The 23,511-nt window shown below is 34.5% G+C and overlaps 1 protein-coding gene and 1 long non-coding RNA gene across 2 annotated transcripts in view; both read left to right on the top strand.

Annotated features, from left to right (window-relative positions):
• Positions 1-1,597: 1,597 nt before the first annotated feature.
• LOC142226392 (uncharacterized) lies at positions 1,598-2,001 on the top strand. The gene is made up of 2 exons (XR_012719676.1): positions 1,598-1,731; positions 1,794-2,001. It is a non-coding gene; the product is annotated as an uncharacterized LOC142226392 (long non-coding RNA).
• A 4,012-nt stretch (positions 2,002-6,013) lies between these two features.
• LOC142224667 (uncharacterized) overlaps positions 6,014-23,511 on the top strand; it is a 47,136-nt gene continuing 29,638 nt past the window's right edge. Inside the window, exons 1-2 of the mRNA XM_075294451.1 lie at positions 6,014-7,346; positions 7,394-8,681. Of these exons, the coding sequence (XP_075150566.1) occupies positions 6,014-7,346; positions 7,394-8,681 (2,621 nt within the window). The remainder of the gene's footprint in view (positions 7,347-7,393; positions 8,682-23,511) is intronic.

Here is a 23,511-nt window from a genome sequence, read left to right as displayed (position 1 = left end):
AAAATACGGCCCGATGATGCCGCCAGCCCATAAACCGCACCAAACAGTCACTCTTTGTGGGTGTATTGGTTTTTCGACAATCACTCTTGGATTCTCATTCGCCCAAATGCGGCAATTCTGTTTATTGACGAATCCACTGAGGTGAAAATGCCTCATGACTGAAGATGATTTTCTTCGAAAATTGATCATCCACTGTTGCCATTTCTTGTAACCATTTAACACGTTGTTGGATAGTGTATCTCTCCATGGTTCAAATTGAGTAAGTCTGAAATAGAGAAATGTCAAATAAAATTCGGAAAAAAACTTGGCGTTTAGGTGTGGTTCACATTCAACATCGGCCCTTACAATTAACCACCCTTTATAAACTAATAAGGGGGGCTATAGCCCCCCTAGCTAAAATTTATAGACTGAACATATAGGTTCAATTATTGTTTTATTTCATAAAAAAGAATAAAAAAATAGACATCAAATTAATATATAATAAAGCAACTAAAAGTAGTTCCACACTTTTCCCAGCAAAAAAATTGGTATTTGTTTTAAAGGCACAACTTTAAAAGCACTTCAAAAATGTCCTCACAAAGAAGTTAATTATATTAACTACACAGGAAGTTTTTCAGTTTTTGCATATTTTAATGCGTAATTTTTGTTTTTTTTTCAAATAGTTTAAAAAAAGAGTACGAATAAATAAAATGGTAAAAAATATTCAAATTTTGCCACAAAAATGCTAAATCCATTATAGAAAAATCGAAAATTTTTGAAAATATTCAAACAAGCGTTAGAATGCATTAAAAATCATAAAAAAATATAAAAATTATTATAAATTAATGTTTCTTGAAGCTCATCGCTTCTCCGCCAATTTTGCACCACTTCCGGACCCAAAAAGAACATTTTCACTTCTTTTTTGGCGACGCTTTTTTGCAGCATTATTAAGATATTAATTTATGAAAGAATAGTTTTAATACCAATTACTATTTTTAATTAAGATGACTAAACCAGACTAAACAGTATAATAAAGGGGCTTTACAGCCTGTTTCTGTATGTCGAATGAGCTCTGTCCAACGACTAAAATGGAAACAAACAGCTGAATTTATAACCAAAAAACAGCTGTTTCTATGCATTTCAGTCGATCGATTGAACTCGTTCGACATACAGAAACAGGCTGTTAGTTATTCAACTAAACCATAAGTTCAATCACAGCTCTATTTCATACATATCAGACTTCAAACATTGCCATCGGCAACTGCTACCACAACCCAAGTAATTCGATTGTGCATGAAAGTCTTTAGCGGAACTTTGTGCGGTTGTATATACTTGTTTAATTTTTATAAAAATGTAAAATCGTAAATATTTTTTCAAATTCTGGGGAGGGCTAAATTTTTTCTGGGAGGGGGGGTCTAAGTCCCCTCCCCAGAGGCCTTCCTACGCTTATGGCTATAGGTCGGAAAGGGATATATGTATTTTCCATTTATATTTTTTTTCTATTTCCAGAATTTGCAAAGTATTCATCAATATAATACCAAATATTACATTTCTTTGCCATTAATTTTGTCTTTGATTGGTTCAAATTTTAATAGACGATTTCAATGTGTGGAAATGTTGGAAAGGAATTGTTACTAAAATTAAATTACCGAGCTCCTTAATACACCTTGTTATGCTAAAAGTCTACAACTGCAAAAGAAGATTATAAATCTGCAACCTGGAACTAAGAACTGATCTTGATATTCTATGCAGGTAATGTTTAACAAAATTTTAATTGAACTAAATTAAATCCGAATTATTCTGTTTACTTTCAGAAAAACTAATTTGGCATACCAGCTGCTGATTCATTGGAAATCTAGGCGCATCTACATATTAGAAGGAACATGCTGACATGGTTATTATGATAAGGAAGATAATGATTTATAAAGTTTATTTTTTAACCCTTTAGTTGTTATTGATCATAATTGTATGTCACACAAATAATAAAAACCAATCACTTTTGTAATTGATTCAATCTCACAATTAATTGATCCCGTGACAAAATACAACAAAATTTTTAATTGAAAATCATGTTGGTTTTCAATCAAAATGGGTGATTGATACTATCATTTTCGTGATTGAAGACATTTCAATTAAAAAATGATTGAATCCGCGATTTTCGTGATTGAAATCAAAAAAATTTTTTTGTGTGTAGTTGCGTTGGAATCGTTGTTAACTGTCTCCAATCTTTGCATGGTTTGCCATAGAAACTCATAATTCACTTTGCATCGTGTTTTTTTTTTTTTTTTTTTTTTGAACGTGTCTACACCCAGAGAAGGAATATGATCACCTCAAACATGTTTTAAGAGCAAAATGTTATTTTTGGGTGGTGACCATGTAACATGGTTTTCGCAACCAAGTTATTTTCTCGGAAATCATGTAACTGATTTCGGCAAGCAGGTTATATTTGACGAGAAAATAACATTTTAGTGACAAACATGTTACATGGTCACCATTCAAAAATAATATTTTGCTCTTGAAACATGTTTGAGGTGATCATATTCCTTCTCTGCGTGTACGACGCAATGCGAGGTCTAGGTGTATTTTGCTCTTCGAATATGATCGTGACAATCCTGTTTCTTGTCTGCGTGTAAATTTTAGGTCTAGGTATAAGTAAATAGTTTTGTTCAAATCGGTTAAATTTTAAATATATGTATGTGGGAATATAAACCTTTATATAGCACTTTCACTTCAAATTAAAAAAATTTATATCAAATGAAACTTTTTTCAATTTGTAAAATTTTGTAATTTTTAATGAAATTTTGACCCAGATTTTTATTCGAATTCATATTTAGATCATTGATGGTTGGGGTATAATTACATTGTACATATGGAACGCTAAGAAGGAAACAAATGACATGGCTGAAAATCGTATATTTTAACGGCCATTTTTATCTATCTTGACATCGCTTTAACTGCCAATTAAAAGAAGGTAAATTACAAATAGCTTCTCTCTGGTTAACTCCAACTAAAATATGTTCAGCAGTTATATTCCTAACTGGAATGTGAAATATATACACTGAAAAAAATATAGTCGTGATTTCATGCCCTTAATATACCAATGTTAATTTTGCTTAGCATAGAAAACGCTTTTCTCTGATATAAAGTCTTTTTCTTGTCCAAAAGTCGATAAACTTTTCAATAAAGTCATTTTGTCCTTATAGTAAGGAGATATCTTTGCATGAAAGAAATTTTTGTTTGACTTTAATAATTCTGAAAAGTTCTTCAAATTTATTGAAATCGTCTTTAAATTTGTGGACTTTTTGTATCCTGACTACAAAACAAAAAAAGCGTTTTTCAACATTTTATTTTAAACACTTTTTTATTGAAACATATAATTATACCCTGCGCCACACTGTGAAGTCGAGTCTGAATTTGGAAATTTAAATTGTCGTTAACGCATTTTTCAAGGATTTTTATAGCACTTGAAGAAAAAAGATTAATAAACGAATAAATTAACATTTGTTTCCTAAAATCGCGTACCTAAAAGTAATCAAAACTCAAATTTAAAAGAGAATTGTGTTTTAAAAGCATCCTTACTTCAATTCTGTTCAAAACAATTTAATTTTGTTTTGCGATTTTCTTTTCGTGGTAAATTTTTTTGGAAGAAAATCTAGAACTATTACTGTTTGGCGTGTGCGTATATGATATGTTATACCTGTTTGTGCCAAATGGGCACAATTTTGTCCAAAGAAATTTAGGTATATACATCGCAATATTTTAACTTAATAATGTCACCAAATCCTTATTTTAAATTTTATGTGAAAAAATACAATGGTTACATTTGGTTGCATTACATTTTACATTACATTTTAATGAATTTTTATGAATTTGAATTTTAATGAATTGTATACTATATCATATTTACATAATTATCGATTTCTTGAATTGTTTATGAATTTGTCTATTTGGAATTATGTTTACTAAAAGTTCGCTGAATTGATATCGATAACACCTATTGTAAATATTATTGTTGTAAAATTTAGTACACTAAGCCTTAAGATCCTAGCTTTTACTTTCACTTCTTCTCTGACTACCCGACGGTAAGCATTATATTTCTCCTCTACTTCTACTGATCTCTCTTCTCTACCTCTTCCCCCATATTATATTTATAAATAAACATTTTTAATTTGTACATTAAAAACTGAAACTCCATCAAAACTTGGTTTATTATTTCTCATTACCTGAGAAATAATAAATCAAAGCACACACACACGTAAGCTTATATAGTCCACTCATCTCATCCAGGGGATTTCATGTAAAACTTTGGTTCTCCACTGTCATCTGTCACAATCCCCCCACACACCTGTGCAGTTACTATAACCAATTGAGGATTTTCGATTGGATGAAATTTACTAACATTTACGTATATTGAAATAAAAAGTGTTTACATTTAAAAAGGCTAGCATTCTTAAAATAAAGGGCGGTTCGGAAACTATCAATGAAAGAGAATAGTTAGTTTTTCAAAAATATTTTTATTTTTCAATATAATCTCCTGAAACTTCAATACACTTAGTCCAACGCTTTTCTAGCAATTCTATCCCTTGATTAAAATAGTTTTCTTCAAGGTCTTCAAAATAGTGGTTTACAACTTTTGTATTTTGATAGAATAAAAAAGTGTTGGACGTGTTTTTGATTCCCTCCGGTTGTTCATCGTTTTTTGTAGTAAAAGTAATAGCCTCAGCTTTAATTTCTTAACACCGTCTTAAAGTTGGCGTATAGCGACATTTTTATATTGTTGCCACTTGCAGTATCCAACGCAAAAGCAAAATATTTCAAAAATAAATTTGTATTCTTGCTTTGGGTGAGAATAATTGATGCACAATCATACATTATACTGTAAAAGTATTTACCAACACATCAACAATCTGACTCTGAGAGTAATTAAAAGCAAGAAAAAAAAATATGTCATCGAATGAGGAGAACCACAAACACATGTTAGCTGAAATCAATCGCTCGAGTAATGCTTTACACGACGAAATAATTGAGAAGTTAACGGGATCAGCCAAGCGTGAGAGAGATGTGCAATCGCTGAACGAGAATTTCAAAAAAACCCCGCGCTTGTCTAAAGAGGGGAGCACTTCTACTGTGCTGCAACACATCGAGCAGAGCCTGAAGCAGCAGTCGATGCAGATGGAGAAGGCCTTTGCACAAATAGAAGAGAAATTCTCTCATATATTTAAGAGACTTGAAGATATTGAAAGTAAACTACTAAACTCACTAAACTCTCGTATACAGCAAGTAGAAAGTGATGTCAATACCATATGCGAGAAGGTAAACAAAATTGAAGAAAGCATAGACAGTATCCATAACCGAATATCTAAAACTGAGGAAACTGGTTATGGTGATATACATAAAATCTTACAAGACCTTGAAAATCTTAAACAGCAGACTCAGCGGCAAGATAATTTAGCAGTTTCCTGCGATCTAAGGATAAATGGCATACCCTACAATAAAAATGAAAGGTTGGATAAAACTTTTGATGGTATTTGTACTGCTTTACATATATCCACCCCACCATACAAAACAATATACCGCGTTAAACCCAAGAACACTTTCAGTCCCGATGGCACAATTATTATACAATTCATCACTCCGTTTTTCAAGAACTCTATTTTAAAATCATTTAACCAGTATAGAAAAATTACCAAATCAAACATCTGTCTTCATCACTTTGATTCTGACAAGCCCATATATATTAATGAAAATCTCACTAAGGAGAACTTTAATATTTTGCCATTGGGATGAAAAAACAAAAGTTATTGACTTCGGCTTTTTCTCGTCGAGGTCTTATATATGTAAGATCAGATGCAAACAATGAAACCATATTAATAAATAGCATAGCTGAATTAAATCAGTTTTTTCGATCTGATAATGAAAATTAAGGAAAACTTTTTTTAGAAAATAATTTTAATATATATCATAGTGAAAATATTATAATTTTATATCTATTCATATTACCCAATTATCGTTAATGTCCGTATTAAATAGTACAATGGGTTCCATAGACGGAGTTCAAACCTTACTACGAGTGCTCTGCAAGCAAAAAAATGGTCTAACCATATCCTATATCAATGCCCAGCGTTTGACCAATAAAATTGACGAATTCAGGTATATATTTGAACAGTCTAATGTCGATATTATATGTGTATCCGAAACATGGTACAAACCCTCCACGACTAATAATATTATCACTATGCATGATTACAACGTCATTCGAAATGACAGATCTACGATTGGCGGAGGAGTTGCAATATATATAAAGAAGTCTTTTTCATTTAATGTGGTATATAAATCGAGTCCGAATGATGCAGTGGAATCTCTTTTTATCGAAATTGCAATAAATTCCCACAAAATTTTAGTCGGTTGTGTATACCGACCCAATAAAAACATCTCGCCTGAAGCACTTGTAACAACACTCACCGAAATCACTGTTAACTATGATGAAATTATCATTGCCGGTGACTTGAATAGCAATGTTTTATGTGATACTAGATTAACGGAAACATTTGAATCGATTGGTCTTCATACAGTCAACATGACCATACCCACACATTTTACTAGTTCATCACAAAGCTTACTTGACATATTTCTGATCGATAGTCTTACTAAGATGTTACTTTACGAACAATTGAGTGTATCATGTTTCTCTAGACATGATTCGATTTTCATGATTTACGAATCCCGACGGCCACTGGAAGATGAACAACAAAAATTTTACAATTTTTCTAAAACTAATTTCATCAAACTTTCACAGGAACTTGAAAATATAAATTGGGATTCAATTTTCTACATACCATCAGCCGAAGATCAACTCATTTTTCTTAATCAAAATTTTGAATACCTATTAAACAGCGCTGTTCCACTGCAACTGCCACGCAAAAAACGACCGGATAGAAGTTGGTTCAACTCCAGCATAGCAACATTAATAAAACGAAGGGATACAGCATATAAAAGGTGGAAACGTTTCAGAACATCACAACTTTATGAAGATTTCCGAGTGTTAAGAACTGAAGTTAACAAGACAATAAAACGAACAAAATCATTATACTATGAGAACAAATTTCGTACATCACTGGACTCAAAAATGAAATGGAAGGCAATAAAGGAAATTGGTTTGGGAAAAACAATGGACAGAAATGTCAGTGAAAATCCTGATGACATAAACCAAAAATTCGTAAGAATAACTAATAATGCATTTCTTACATCTCCACAATTTACAACACCAATTTTACATCCTGAGCGAATATTTCCGCCTTTTTCTAGTTTTGAATTTTCATGTATAAACTCAGATGACGTCTCCAAGAGCTGTTCAATGGTCAAAGCTAGTGCGGTTGGATTGGACAATGTCCATTTAAAATTGTCCTACCCATAGTTGTTAGACATATAACACAACTATTTAATACAATCATAACGACTGGTAATTATCCAATGGGATGGAAACATGCGAAGGTGATACCAATCCCAAAATCTAATGCCAATAATGAATACAGACCAATTTCTATTTTACCATATTTATCCAAAGTATTTGAACGCATAATCCATTTCCAAATAACAGAATACTTGCGACGGAACTCGTTATTGTCTGTGCATCAATCCGGTTTCAGATCTAAACATAGTTGCATAACCGCATTATTGGACGTAACGGAAAATATACGTGTCAGCACTGATAAAGGACTCCTGTCTCTGTTAGTCTTATTAGACCACTCGAAAGCTTTTGACTGCGTCAACCACGATATTCTTTGCTTTAAACTTGAACGCTATTTCAACTTTTCAAATTCAGCAGTAAAACTAATTTCCAATTACTTAAGATATCGTATCCAGTCTGTTGTTATAAAAAATAAATCTTCCACGCCTCTAAATCTAATTGCTGGCGTTCCGCAAGGTTCGATACTAGGACCATTATTATTCTGCATGTACATCAATGACCTCCCAAATATTCTTGATCACTCAAAAATACACATCTACGCCGATGACGTCCAAATTTACTTGAGTTGTCAGAAATCTCAAATAGCTGATGGCGTAAATAAATTAAATTATGACCTTGGGAAAATATATTTGTGGGCTCAGAATAATTGTCTTCAAATAAATCCAAAAAAATCAAAATGTCTCTTAATAAATGGTCGTGCACAAAACATTTCTTGCGAGTATGCTGTACAAATTGGAAGTGAACAAATCGAGCAGACACACAAAACAAAAAATTTGGGAATAATTTTCAATAGTTCTCTAACATGGAACGATCATATAATTGCTGCAACAGGAAAAATGTTTGGTATGTTACGAACTTTATATCAAACGCAGCATCTTACCCCCCTTAATATTCGTATCCTATTGGCCAAGTCGTACCTAATACCAGTGGTGTTGTATGGCAGTGAACTCTTTACTAAAACTGATGTTAATAGTAAAAATCGTCTCGAATCAGCATATAAAGCCATATTAAGGTATATTTACCGTCTTAAACGATTCGAAAGTTGTTCAGCCTTCCGCAAAAGCTTACACGGAGTCGATATTGGAGACTATTTAAATATTAAAGCACTCATCATGATGCATAAACTGATATACACAAAAACTCCAGGCTATCTTCATATGAAATTACAATTCGGAAGATCAAGTAGACGTATACTTATTGTTGCAAATCGTAATCAACTATTGCTTTCTGAATGGCAATTTTTTACTAACACAACTCGTCTTTGGAACTCTCTCCCTCCCGTTATTCAACGCATAAGCAACGCAGATAACTTCAAAAAAGCACTATTAAATCATTTTGGTACTTAATTTTCTTTTTGTTATCACATTTTGTATGTTATTATATGTATTAATTTTAAATTTTTATCGAATTGTTATATATTGTTATATTTTTTATTTCCTTTAAAATTGTTACCTAGCCATAACTAGTATTAATCCTATTTCATGTAGTTATGTTTTTTTCCTAAACAATCTATGTAACATCTGAATTATTTTATGTCACATACTATAATTATAAGATTATAAATCTTGTTGTATAAATAAACTAAACTAAACTAAACTGTAATTGCATCTTCATTTGAGGTAAAACGCTTGCCAGAAAGGATTTTTTTTTTAGATTTGGGAACAAGTAAAAGTCACTGGGAGCTAAATCAGGAGAATAAGGTGAGTGGTCAAGCAACTCGTACTTTAATTCGTTGATTTTAGTCATTGTTAAAACACTCTTGTGCGCGGGTGCGTTGTCTTGATGAAAAATATTTTTTTTTGTTGTACATTTAATTGATCCAAAAGGTAGCAATAGTACTCTGAATTTATTGTTTTACCCTTTTGTAGATAGTCAATCAATAAAATACATTGAAGTCCCAAAAAACCGTTGCCATAACCTTACCAGCCGATTGAATTATTTTTGCCTTCTGCGGGGCACATCCTCAAGCTTCAGTCCATTGTTTGGATTGTTCTTTTGTCTCTGGAGTATAGTGGTGGATCCATGTATCATCAACGCTTAAAATCCATTTTATTTCGCTTAAAACGATCCAAACAAGCTTGAGAAATGTTCATTCTTATTCGTTTTTGATCGACTGTTAACAAATGCGGCACCCATCTTGCAGAAAGCTTTTTCATCTGTAGTTCTTCATGCAAAATTAAATGAACTCGATCGTTTGAGATGCCCATGATATGAGCAATTTCAGACACATTTATTCGTCGATCATTTAATACCATATTATGCACTTTGGCTACAATTTCTGTTGTTGTTGCTGTTTTTGGACGTCCACTACGTGGTTCATCTTCAATGCTTGTACGACCACGTTTAAATTCAGCAACCCAATTTTTTACAGTTGCATATGAAGGAGAACTTTTACCTAACACATTCACCATATCCTATGAATTTCTTGTTCCGATAAAACTTTACTATGTAAATATTTAATGACAGCACGTATTTCTAATTTTTCCATTGTAAAAAAATTGCGGACGCTTCTTTTTTGAACACCTGTTCCTATATGAAGGAGTTGCCAGATCGAAACAAAATTTAACATGTGTTCATAACAGAGATGGAGTTTTCAAAACACTAAACTTTTTCTGTTTATACCGCGCTTTTTGTGCTAGGCTAAGAAGTTTCCGAACTGCCCTCGTATAAGGTTATCCGGACGTACTGCCCGTGTCCAACTTTTCGAGACATATCGCAGATATTGGATACACTATAAGTTATATTGGAAGACATAATCGATACTGCAGCTTGTTGATGTGATCAATAACACATTTATAAATATTTCTGTTATCGCTGACAATTCATAGCGTTTGGTCACACTGTACGATTCTTTACAAGCACAGACTTTTCGTCCTGATAAACTTGTAGTCTGAACGGCGCATAACACATAATTCTACAACGAAATAGTTCTTCAACAAAGTATGTTTTTGCTTCATTTATATAGCAATTTATTCGATAATAGTTTTGTGAGCTAATTATAAATTCATTTATACACGGATGAAAAAGACTGTATTTCATATGTTTGGCTATAAACATTATATATTTGGAACACAAATTTTTAAACACAATATTTTTGAGTGCAAGCATATAATGTTCATAAACTAGCATAACATGTTTGGGACATATATGTTAATATGTTAGAACATATTATGTTTGGGACATAAAATGTTTGTAAATATAATATGCTTGAATGCAAACATATATTAATTTAGAAATAGCCTATAAACATATATGTGTTTAGTAGCTTGGAGCGCTATTTAACAGGGAGCGATATTGAATTAAGTTGGTGGTTGTTGCTTGTTATTACAAAATTAACATTTTATTTTTCCTTGGGCAATTGATCAGCTACTTCTTTGATCCTTACAAACTGTGTGGTCCGCTGTTCGAATCCCCGTCCGGCAAAAGGTAAAATTAAAATAAAAAAAAATCATAAAATTGAATAATTTCTTCTACAATGTTTGTATTACAGAAAAAGGTGCTAAGAACTAAAAAATCTCGTGGAAGTGAGAATGATGTGGGGGAATATACAATTAGGCAGAAACAAAATTTTGAGCATTCAGGTCGAAAACCTATGTTGTTAGCACCTATATTACCTGTTTATTTTCGTAATTCATTATGATTGTAAATATATAAATAAATAAATAAAATTTCGAGCACAATATTGTTTGGGAGAATTTTTTTTAAGCATATAATATTTTTGGGTGCAAAATGCTTCCAAACATATTATATGTTCACATAATAACATATTGTTTTTTGGAAGACAACATTATTGAATTTGGATGCAAAAATACAAAATGTTTGGAAATTGACTACCCAAACATATATTGTTTAGACCAATATGCTTTCAAACATATTATATATTGGAAGAGATCAAACATATAAATGTTTGGGCAATAGCCAAAAATGTATATGCTTGAAGCAAAATATGTTTGGGAGTATATGTTACAGAAGCGATTTTTTGTGAGCGTGTAGGAGGAAACTCCCATTGAAAATGTGTCTAAAATATGAAACATTCTACCACATTTTCCCCTACTCTGGCGTACATATATATGGGAGCTATATCTAAATATGAACCGATTTTGACCAAATTTGACATGCATACTTAGAATAATAATCCTGCTATCTCAGCAAAAAACGTAAATGGGAGAATAATTTTGGCCTCCGTGGTCATATGGGTGTAAATCGGGCCAAAGATATATATGGGAGCTATATCTAAATCTGAACCGATTTCAACCAAATTTGGCACACTTAGCGATACTATTAAACGTACTCTTTATGCAAAATTTGAAGCAACTCAGGGCAAAACTCTGGCTTTTGAAGCCATATAAGTGCAAATTGGACGAAAGATATATGCGAGCTATATCAAAATCTGAACTGATTTTAACCAAATTTAGCACACTGAATGATACTCTTAAACGTACTCCTTGTGCACAATTTGAAGCAAATCAGGGCAAAACCCTGGCTTTTGTGGCCATATTAGTCGAAATCGGACGAAAGATATATATGGGAGCTATATCTAAATCTAAACCGATTTGACTGATATTTTGCATATCTTACAAAAGTCCCAAAATATTTGGCTGCCCGATATTTTGAGAAAATACGTTGATAAATACGTCAATTATGACCAGATCGGTGATAAGTATGTATGGCAACTATATCTAAATCTTAACCGATTTTTTTCAAAATCAATAGCGATTGTCTTTGAGCCAATGTAAAACTCTGTGCCAAATTTAGGACTTTAGGACTATCGGACTTAAACTGCGAGCTGTACTTTGCACACAAAATTACATATACAGACAGACGGACGGACAGAGAGACATACGCCTTGCATACACAAGGTCGTGGGTTCGATTCCTGCTTCGACCGAACACCAAAAAGTTTTTCAGCGGTGGATTATGCCACCTCAGTAATGCTGGTGACATTTCTGAGGGTTTCAAAGCTTCTCTAAGTGGTTTCACTGCAATGTGGAACGCCGTTCGGACTCGGCTATAAAAAGGAGGTCTCTTGTCATTGAGCTTAACGTGGAATCGGGCAGCACTCAGTGATAAGAGAGAAGTTCACCAATGTGGTATCACAATTGACTGAATAGTCTAAGTGAGCCTGATACATCGGCCAATTAAAAAAATGATTGATATTTGTTAAGTTTCCAATTAAAATATTAATTGATTCAATCAATTTGTTAATCAATTCGGAAAAAATTTTCAATTACACACGTGATTGAAAATTTTTCCGTTTCCAATTACACATGTGATTGATCCAATCACCTTTGTGATTGAAATTGAATAATTTTGAGCAATGGAAAGAGCGAAAAGAGAACAAGAGAATGGGTATTTATTAAAAAATGTATGAACTATAGATCAGTTTGTGGAAGTAACTCGTAACGAACGGTTGGGTTTTTGTTTTTTGCGTAAATTGAAAAACATGATTGGCGATATTCTGTCTGCTGTATTTAAAATGTGTGCATAAATATTTTAAACGCAACAAATCATAGCAAAGGGTTGAAATAAATAAAGTGTGCAACAACAAATGGCCACGTGGTAAAGGTTTGAAAAAATATATGACAGAATGCATGTGAAATTACCTGTTTTTGTATTTTGTGGTATTGTACAAATGGAAAACAAAATACGTTTATTGAAGGTAAGAAATTGTGAAATGTGAATACCGTGTTCCATTGAAGCCTGTTTACATTAAACGGACTAAGATAATATATTTTTTATTCATTTCTTTTAGTGAAATGTCCAATCAATCCCATCAACTCCATCATTTTATCAAATACATAAGAATATAAGAATATGTTTGCAATCAAAAGGTGGTTACCGTATTGATCTTTTAAAATTATATTTTTTTCACTCCTAGTTTTCTTAAAACCAAGAGCGGTATGGGTTTGTTGGATGATTCACCTTGAATCATGATATATTAATTAATGAGCTGAATGGTAAAAAAGTTCTTTCTTTTGGATTTAAAAATATGAAATATATCAGAAAATAATAAAAATATGCATTTTCCATTTATATTTTTTTCTATTTCCAGAATTTGCAAAGTATCATCAATATAATACCAAATATTACATTGCTTTCCCACTATTTCTGTCTTTGATTGGTTCAAATTTTAATAGACGATTTCAATGTGTGGAAATTTTGTAAAGGAATTGTTACTAAAATTAAATTACTGAGCTCCTTAATACACCTTTTTATGCTATAAGACTATAACTGCAAAAGAAGATTATAAATCTGCAACCTGGAACTAAGAATTGAACTTTATATTTTATGCAGGTAATGCCCAACAAAATTAACTTTTAATTGAACAAAATTAAATTCGAATTATTCTGTTTACTTTCAGAAAAAATAATTTAACTGACAGGCTGCTGATTTATTTGAAATCTAGGCGCATCTACATATTAGAAGGAACATGCTGACATGGTTATTATGATAAGGAAAATAATGATGATGATGTATATAGTTTATTTTTTCACCTATAGTTGTGATTGATAGTAATTTTATGTGTAAGTTATGTTAGAACAAAACACACAAATGACAAGAACCAAATTTATTTGTCTATTGCATAATTCAAAAAATAATAAAATATTGAATATGTTTTATAAGAAACACATATTTTTTTATTTCAAAGAAAACTAAATACGATTTTGGGGCGCAATATATAAATTTTTTGAATGAAATTTATAGCCAATTTCAATTAATTATTTAATTGAATGAATCAAATAGTTGATTGATTTTTGGCGCGAAATTAATTAAAATTTTAATTGATTCAATTAAAACTTTAATTGAATTTTATGTTGGAATCAATCACGTTTTTAATTGATTCAATCACACAATTAATTGATTCCGTGACAAAAATCAATTAAATTTTTAATTGAAAATCGTGTTGGTTTTCAATCAAAATGGGTGATTGATACTATCATTTTCGTGATTGAAGACATTTCATTTAAAAAAATGATTGAATCTGCGATTTTCGTGATTGAAATAAAAAAAAAAAAAATTGGAGTGGTCTACGAATGGTGCAGAACCGACTTTAGATTTTCCTTACTTGTTAATCGATCACGTTTCTTCTTCACTTCAATCAAGCTTTTAATTAGAATTATACTTTTTATGTACTATTATTGTACCATTCTAGTCTAGTCAGTTATCGCCAATGTGCAATAGCGATTTAATAATTTTTCTCTGTGTTCATGAATGAACTATATATTAAACTTTTTTATTTTTTTGTTAACATATCAAATACCAATTTTCTGTCCATGTTACCTTTCTATTTTTTTCTATATGTTATTCTACGAGTAAAAACCAATATAATTCGGTAGTGAAAGGGTAAAATAAAGTTTTAAAAAGAAGCAGTGCATATCGGTAGGTGTTACAGGGTTGGTCAGATATAGAAATGGTGCCGTGCCGTTTTGAGCCCCTATGGTACACACAGAAAAGAGATTGGTGGAAAATCGGTTACAGGAATGATTTATTCTATATTTATAATTAAAATAAAGTTGGATCGGCCTATTTAATTTATTCACAAGTATTTTTTCGTCTCTGCCACAGTTTAGCGATAATTTTAATGGATTTTCTATTACAATACAAAATAGATCGTTGTAGCAGCCAAATCTGTCTCCTTTGTAAAATTTTTCTTGACATCGGTTGATACAACCTACCATAACCCTTAAATGCGCACTGCATCTTTTAAGATACAACCAGACACAACAAAATTTTTACGTCTCAAAATTTTGATCGAATTCTATGAAATCAAGTTTGTTGTATTTAATACTTCATAACGCTATTTCTACACACAAAAAAATTTCACGAAAATTTTTCCAATTAAAATTTTAATTGAGTTTTAAAAAATATTCAATTAAAAATTTAATTGATTCAACAAATTTTTTAATTGAAACAAAAATCAATCACAAAAATAATAGTATCAACTAATTTTTTAATTGGATCAATTAACTTTTTAATTGACCTTCAATTAATTTTTTAATTGATACTATCATTTCTGTGATTGAAGACATTTCAATTAAAAATTAATTGGATCAACTAATTTCGTGATTGAATCAGAAAAATTTTTTTTGTGTGTACAAATAGGTTTTTCTGGAGAAGTTGTTGTACTTCTGAGAAACCTGCAGTCAAAATTAAAAATAAAATTTTGACCAAAAATTCAATAGAAATATACTGGTACAAAAAGGACGGTATGTAGCTAGATACTAGAGGTGTGCACGTGGCACGAAATTGTCGTGACTCACGAGAATTTTCACGCTCACGACTCACGCTGACGGCAACGGTGTGAGTGTGCGTGAGCGTGATTAACCAACCAAATGTCGTGCGTGAGCGTGAGTCACGAAAATAATATCTTCGTGAGTGTGCGTGAGTAACGAATTTCGGAAAAACACACTCACGAAAATAATTCCGCGTACGAACATAAAATGCTTACGAGTTGAATTCATTTATAATTTTAGTGACACCCTAATTGTAAAGAGTTTTATAACGCTCTCGATTTTAATCATACTCAGGTTCTATAGGTAAATTACTCATAAAATTATTCGTGAGTCACGACAATTAAAAGATTTTCGTGCGTGAGTGTGCGTGAATACAAATTTTCTTTTCGTGAGCGTGCGTGAGCGAGAGTCCTACCCAAAAATATCGTGAGTTAGCGTGAGCAAAATATTACTCACGTGCACACCTCTACTACACACAAACAAATTTCACGAACATGTTTCGAATTAAAATTTTAATTGAGGTTTAAAAACTATTCAATTAAAAATTTAATTGATTCAACAAATTTTTAAATTGAAACAAAAATCAATCACAAAAGTAATAGTATCAATTAATTTTTTAATTGGATCAATTAACTTTTTAATTGACCTTCAATTAATTTTTTAATTGATACTATCATTTCTGTGATTGAAGACATTTCAATTAAAAATTAATTGGATCAATTCATTTCGTGATTGAATCAGAAAAAATTTTTTTGTGTGTAGATACGTTCGTTATTAATTATATATTGGTTCAACCATTTACTTTTTTTATCACTTTAAATGTAATCCTTAACATCCAGTATTATTATGGTATTATTCAACCGTCGAACGGAACGGACGTGTTTTTTAATAGCGGATAAAATCATCGTAATAAGTACCTACTACGAATTTCAAGTGTGGTGGGATATTAGGCCACCATGCAGAGAAATTCAAAGACATCCACTGGGTTGCTAACTTCAGGGCTCAGTGGACGGGTATCGACTGAAGTTATAAATTTGGGCAATGACCAAGAGTTAGGCCCAATTAGTCGACCTGTAGACGGGTCGACTGGTGGTGACAATTTGACAAGTCGAACCTTTTCCAAGGTAGCGGCATCAAAAGGAGGTAATCCCTCACGAAAGAGATTCAAGGAACGCAGAAATGCTTTGTTTATCCTAAAGAAATTAGGATCAGTCGAACCAAGCACGTTGTCGGCTAAACAAAGCGATTCCTTAAAATGGGCTCAAGGAATTCTTGAGGCTGGAACAAGGGAACGATCACCGGATGAGCTGTCATCCTCCAAAAGGGATCAACGATCGTTTGCCTCAGTTGCTAAAGACAGCCTTGTGATGGCTATCATAAATAAAGGTGCATTGGACGGTATGGTTCCAAAGCAAAAATGGGGGGAAATTGAGAATGCTTTGTCTGGCGTCTACTCACAGGTGCTGGAAAAGTTTCCCGGCCCAGATCCTCGACACCAAGAGGCTGGTTGGTATCAAGGACGATTTAAGCTAGTCGCATTTGAGGACCAGAGGTCTATAGAATGTTTTAAAGCTGCTCTGATACTAATTGGTCAAGTTTGGGAAGGAGCTGCTCTAGAGTTAGTCGAGAAGAAAGACATACCGGCTAGACCAAGAGCACATGCGCGGATACCTGCAAACCCTCCTGACCCTGAATCTATTTTAAATAGACTGAAACAATGCAATCCAGATCTTCCAACAGCTGATTGGAAGGTTGGCCGTTTGGATGAAGTGGATGGGCCAAGACGGCATGCAGTGTTTATATTGAACACTCAGTCTTTGCAACATCTAGCAAAGTCCCAGGGCCGTGTATGTTATGGCTTTCATTATATCCAAATGAAGGTGTATAAAAACGATCAGCTAAAGGATTCAGAAATGGACAAGCCTCTGTCTGAATCAGAAGTAAGCGGATCCTCTTGCGAAGTCGAGGGAGATACCAAAGTTGAAGACATGGATAGATACCGTATGCGTGAGGAGGCTTCTACTGCCTCAGAACTCACCAAAGTTGAACCTGTGGTTATTGCGAGAGTCACCGATATCTCTGAAGAGGACATTCTTGATGACTCGATTGAAGCGGCTGATGTGACGGTTGTTGAAAATCTCGATGGTGCTACGGATCCTCCAGATAAATCTTCATCATTGTAAGGCTACATGTGCTGCCTTAAAAGTTCTCCTGAAAGGGGACATAGACATAGTTCTTATTCAAGAACCATATGTTTATAGAAACAAAATATGTGAACTAAGTACTCCGGGTTTCAAACTATTGCAGTATACTGGTAATGATGTAATTCGAGCCTGTATAATTGCTAAAAACGAGCTTAACTTGTTTCTGCTTCCTTCAATGTGCAATGCAGACACTGTCGTTGCCATTTTAGAAATAGCCAAATGCAAATATTGGGTATCTTCGGTCTATATGGGACATGACAGGGAGATGCCTCCATGTGCCGTTAAGACCTTAGTTGAGGTGTCACTGAAAACAAAGACGAAACTCATTATGGGATGCGATGCGAATGCGCATCATAAAGGGTGATTTGTTAAGAGCTTGATAACTTTTTTTAAAAAAAAAACGCCTAAAATTTGCAAAATCTCATCGGTTCTTTATTTGAAACGTTAGATTGGTCCATGACATTTACTTTTTGAAGATAATTTCATTTAAATGTTGACCGCGGCTGCGTCTTAGGTGGTCCATTCGGAAAGTCCAATTTTGGGCAACTTTTTCGAGCATTTCGGCCGGAATAGCCCGAATTTCTTCGGAAATGTTGTCTTCCAAAGCTGGAATAGTTGCTGGCTTATTTCTGTAGACTTTAGACTTGACGTAGCCCCACAAAAAATAGTCTAAAGGCGTCAAATCGCATGATCTTGGTGGCCAACTTACCGGTCCATTTCTTGAGATGAATTGTTCTCCGAAGTTTTCCCTCAAAATGGCCATAGAATCGCGAGCTGTGTGGCATGTAGCGCCATCTTGTTGAAACCACATGTCAACCAAGTTCAGTTCTTCCATTTTTGGCAACAAAAAGTTTGTTAGCATCGAACGATAGCGATCGCCATTCACCGTAACGTTGCGTCCAACAGCATCTTTGAAAAAATACGGTCCAATGATTCCACCAGCGTACAAACCACACCAAACAGTGCATTTTTCGGGATGCATGGGCAGTTCTTGAATGGCTTCTGGTTGCTCTTCACTCCAAATGCGGCAATTTTGCTTATTTACGTAGCCATTCAACCAGAAATGAGCCTCATCGCTGAACAAAATTTGTCGATAAAAAAGCGGATTTTCTGCCAACTTTTCTAGGGCCCATTCACTGAAAATTCGACGTTGTGGCAGATCGTAAGTCTATTCATGATGAAATGTCAAAGCATACTGAGCATCTTTCTCTTTGACACCATGTCTGAAATCCCACGTGATCTGTCAAATACCAATGCATGAAAATCCTAACCTCAAAAGAATCACCCTTTATTATATTGGGAAGTAGTGATACTAATGCAAGGGGTGATTCGCTAACAGAGTTTATTTTGCGTACTAATCTGGTAGTTTGCAACAAGGGAGATGCCCCAACCTTTGTCACTAAAAACAGGCAAGAGGTTTTGGACATCACCTTGGCCTCGCAAGAACTGAATGAAATGATATCTGAGTGGCATGTTTTAAGTGAACACAGCTTCTCAGATCATCGCTACATCAGTTTCAAATTTGATGTTCATATCACCAAGACCATATTTCCGCCAAATGTTAGGAAAGCTGACTGGAATAGGTATAGGGAATCGTTCAATATGATGATACCGGAAATACCAGAGACAAATATGAGCACTGTGCAAGCTATCGAACACGCAGTGGAGAGGATTACTAAGGCCTTCAACATTTCACTGAAAGCTGCATGCCCTAAAGGGAAGCCAAGGGGGAAAAATCGACCACCATGGTGGTCTACGGAGTTAGGTAATATGAGGAAATCGTGCAGGAAGCTCTTTAACAAAGCAAAGTCCACCAGAGCTCCTGTGGATTGGGACGCTTACAAGAAGAATCTGAGAGGGTACAAGCGAGAACTGAGAAAGGCTCAGCATAACTCTTGGGATGATTACTGCAGCAGCATTGAGAATACGTCCGAGGCTTCCAGACTACGGAAGGTGCTAGCATCCACGAGCTCCGCTCCAGGTTTCATTAAAAAATCGGAGGGCAATTGGACAACGTCCAGTGAGGAGACGCTGGAGGTACTATTGGACACACATTTTCCCGGTAATCAGACGGTTGAACCATGCACTGGCGGTGCCACAGTGGCTCAGCGGTCGTTTCCTATCGAGGAAATTGTATCAGAATCTAGAATAAAATGGGCGTTAAATAGCTTTGGATCATTCAAATCCCCCGGACCTGATGGAATTACTCCGGCGGAGTTAAAAGCGGTGGCTGACAGAATTATCCCCTGGTTGTCGGCGATATATATAGGATGTATCAACTTAGCATATATTCCACGAAAGTGGAGAGAATCAAAAGTCGTTTTCATACCTAAAGCGGGAAAAGCCTCTCACTCGAATGCGAAGGATATTTATCTTAGAACTAGCGTCGATTCAAGTTTGCTCTCGAAACGACAACATGCATACTCGAAAGGCAGGTCTACTGAGACCGCATTACATGAACTAGTCAGCTTTATTGAAAGCTCACTATCTGTCAAAGAATACACAATCGTGGCATTTCTAGACATCGAAGGGGCGTTCAATAACGTCCATCCGAGCTCGATATTAAATGGACTGACAACTCTGAATGTTGATCCAGGTATACTTAGGCTGTTAGACGAACTTCTAAGGAAGAGACGCATTTTAGCCACACTAGGACAAGCAAATATACAAAGGTATGTGAACAGAGGCACTCCTCAAGGAGGAGTTCTATCACCTCTTCTTTGGAATGTTGCTATAAACGACCTTCTGGTTTCCCTAGAAAAACAAAGGATACAAGTGGTGGCATACGCAGATGATGTGGCGCTAGCAGTCAGGGGAAAATTCCCATCAACAGTTAGAGATATTATACAGAGAGCCCTCCGGATGACTGAGAAATGGGCGAAAGATAATGGTCTTGGGGTAAATCCTGCAAAGACAGAAATAGTCATGTACTGCAAAGATCGCAAAACTCCCACGGTTAGGCCCATTTCCTTAGGGGGTATTGAAATTCCCTTTAGGGAGTGTGCAAAATACCTTGGCGTTATTTTGGACAGGAAGCTGAACTTTAAGCTTAAAATTGAAGAAAGGGCGAGGAAAGCAACGGTAGCTTTATACTCGTGCAAAAAGGCAATAGGGAAAAAGTGGGGACTAAAACCAAAAATTTTACATTGGCTATACACGGCAGTGGTTAGACCTATAATGCTATATGGTGTTGTAGTCTGGTGGCCGGCACTTCATCAGCCGACAAGTTTAGACAAAGTTCAGCGTATGGCGTGCTTGTGTATCTCAGGTGCATTCAGCAAGACAGGAACAAACTCCCTTAATGTCATACTGCATCTATTGCCTTTAGACATTTTGGCCAAACAGTCAGCTGCAACAACGGCCGTGCGGTTGCGCGAGCTATCGCTGTGGTCGGAAAAAATGTACGGTCACAGTTCGGTCCTCAAAATAATGCCAGATGTGTCTAACGTAGTGGATTACACTTTGGCGAGTCCACTTTTCGACAAAAAGTTTGAGACTCTAATTCCCAACAGTGAGGCGTGGTGTACACGGACCCCGGGGAATAAAAGATATATAGATTTCTACACTGATGGCTCCAAATTGGATGGCCAAGTGGGTTTCGGAGTATATTCTAAAGATCTAGAACTTCGAATAGCGAAAAGATTACCTGATCACTGTAGTGTTTTTCAGGCTGAAATATTAGCAATAAGAGAAGTGGTGAATTGGCTGAGAAGTAACGCCTCACGCAATATTGGCATTAATATATACTCAGACAGTCAACCTGCAATAAAATCCTTGGACTCTGTGTTCCTCAACTCGAAAACGGCCATCGACTGCCGCAAATCTCTCAATGAGATGGCTGAGCAGCACAATATTCACCTAATATGGGTGCCTGGGCACAGGAACATACCGGGGAACTGCGAAGCAGATGAGCTAGCAAGGCTAGGAACTACTTTACATATTCCAGGGGAACTAGAATCTGTTGGTGTGCCTCTGGCTACCTGCAAGCTCTTACTGCGTGAGAAGGCTGTCATGATGGCAAATGTTCGATGGGAGAATTGTAAGGGTTGTAACGACACCAAGCAAATATGGCCCCATTTAAACTTAAACCGCACACTAGATATGCTAGTGTTCTCGAGACGCCAGATATCACTCCTGATATCTGCTATAACGGGTCGCTGCCTGATAGGCGATTTTGCAAAAACTATTGGTGCGAAGTATAATGACTATTGTATGAGCTGTCATGTTGCGGAGGAAAAGGAATCAATAAAACACCTCTTGTGTGAGTGTCCTGCATTTTGTGTAAGGCGCAAGCAAATTTTAGGGGCATATAGCTTCAGATGACTAGCGGACCTGGAAAACGTTAACTTAAGAAGTCTGCTAATGTTTTTGGAACAATCTGGTTGGTTCAACAGAAGAAAATAATCGAGAAGGTTCAACGGTTAAAACTAGAAGTGCCCATATGTAATAGGTACTTTTAGTCAATGTGGTATCACAATGGACTGAATAGTCTAAGTGAGCCTGAATCTTAATCGGGCTGCCACTTTAACCTAACCTAACCTATGGTATTTGGTAACACATTGGAAGGTAATTTTGAAATACTTAATAACAAACTCTTTATGGAGTACTGCCGATCTGTACACACGCAAAGAAACAAAAAAACGTTTGGAAAACGTGTTATTTTTGAAACAACAACACAGTCCATTTCGTTTATATCAAACACTGTTCTTTTCTGACTTTAGGTCTTTAATAAGACACATTTTACAGTTCAAAATTTAATATAGTACAATGTAATGTTGAAATTTTTTTCGGAATCTTCCGAACATATCTGGAATATATGTAAAAAAAAAAACAAAAAAAAACTTTGGTCGAAGCAGGGATCGAACCCACGACCATTGGCATTCAAGTCGGACGTAGCAACCACTGCTTCACGGTGACAAACTAAATGTTTGTTTCTGTTAAATATACTTTGTTTATTCGGTTCGTGGGCGCCGCAAGCTATGCTATATAAATATAACTTATATGGATAATTATCTATTGATGACCATAACAGGTACATAGCTCAGTGGTTAGTGTGTTGGCTTACAAAGTGCATGGTCCGCGGTTCGATTCTCCGTCCAGGCGAAAGGTAAAAAAATTTTAAAAATTTATACAATCGTATAATTTCATTTACATTGTTTGTATTACAGGAAAAGGTGTTAAGAACTAAAAAACCTCGTGTATGTGAGGGAAAATGCAATTAGCAAGAAAACAATGTTTTTTTGAGTTAGTCTTTATTAAATTGTTTTTACTTCCTGGAAAAGAATAAACGTTTATCACAAAAAGTATATACTTTTCTTCCAAATACACTTCCTTACACCGAAAAGCAAATGAGAAGCGAACTTTGTTTGTCTAAAATTTCGTTTGGGAGGAAAGAATTATTTTTTTGCGTGCACGCATAGAAAAAAGTCTGTTGTTAATAGCAAACGCTGTCTGCTGGTACGGTACACATTTTAAAACTTCAAACGTTAAAAACAATTAGTATTTTTTTGTTATGCAATAACATTTGTGAACAAGCAATCCTTTTTAGTAATTTACATTTTAAGGTGGGTATTAAATTCGAGTTTAGCCGCTAAAATCGCCATTTTTCACGATTACTTTTCTCTAGT

The sequence above is a fragment of the Haematobia irritans genome, chromosome 2, assembly GCF_050003625.1.
Source record: "Haematobia irritans isolate KBUSLIRL chromosome 2, ASM5000362v1, whole genome shotgun sequence".
NCBI classification, from domain to species: Eukaryota; Metazoa; Arthropoda; class Insecta; order Diptera; family Muscidae; genus Haematobia; species Haematobia irritans.
The sequence above is the reverse complement of the archived record's forward strand: the minus strand, read 5'-3'. Positions and strand labels throughout refer to the sequence as shown.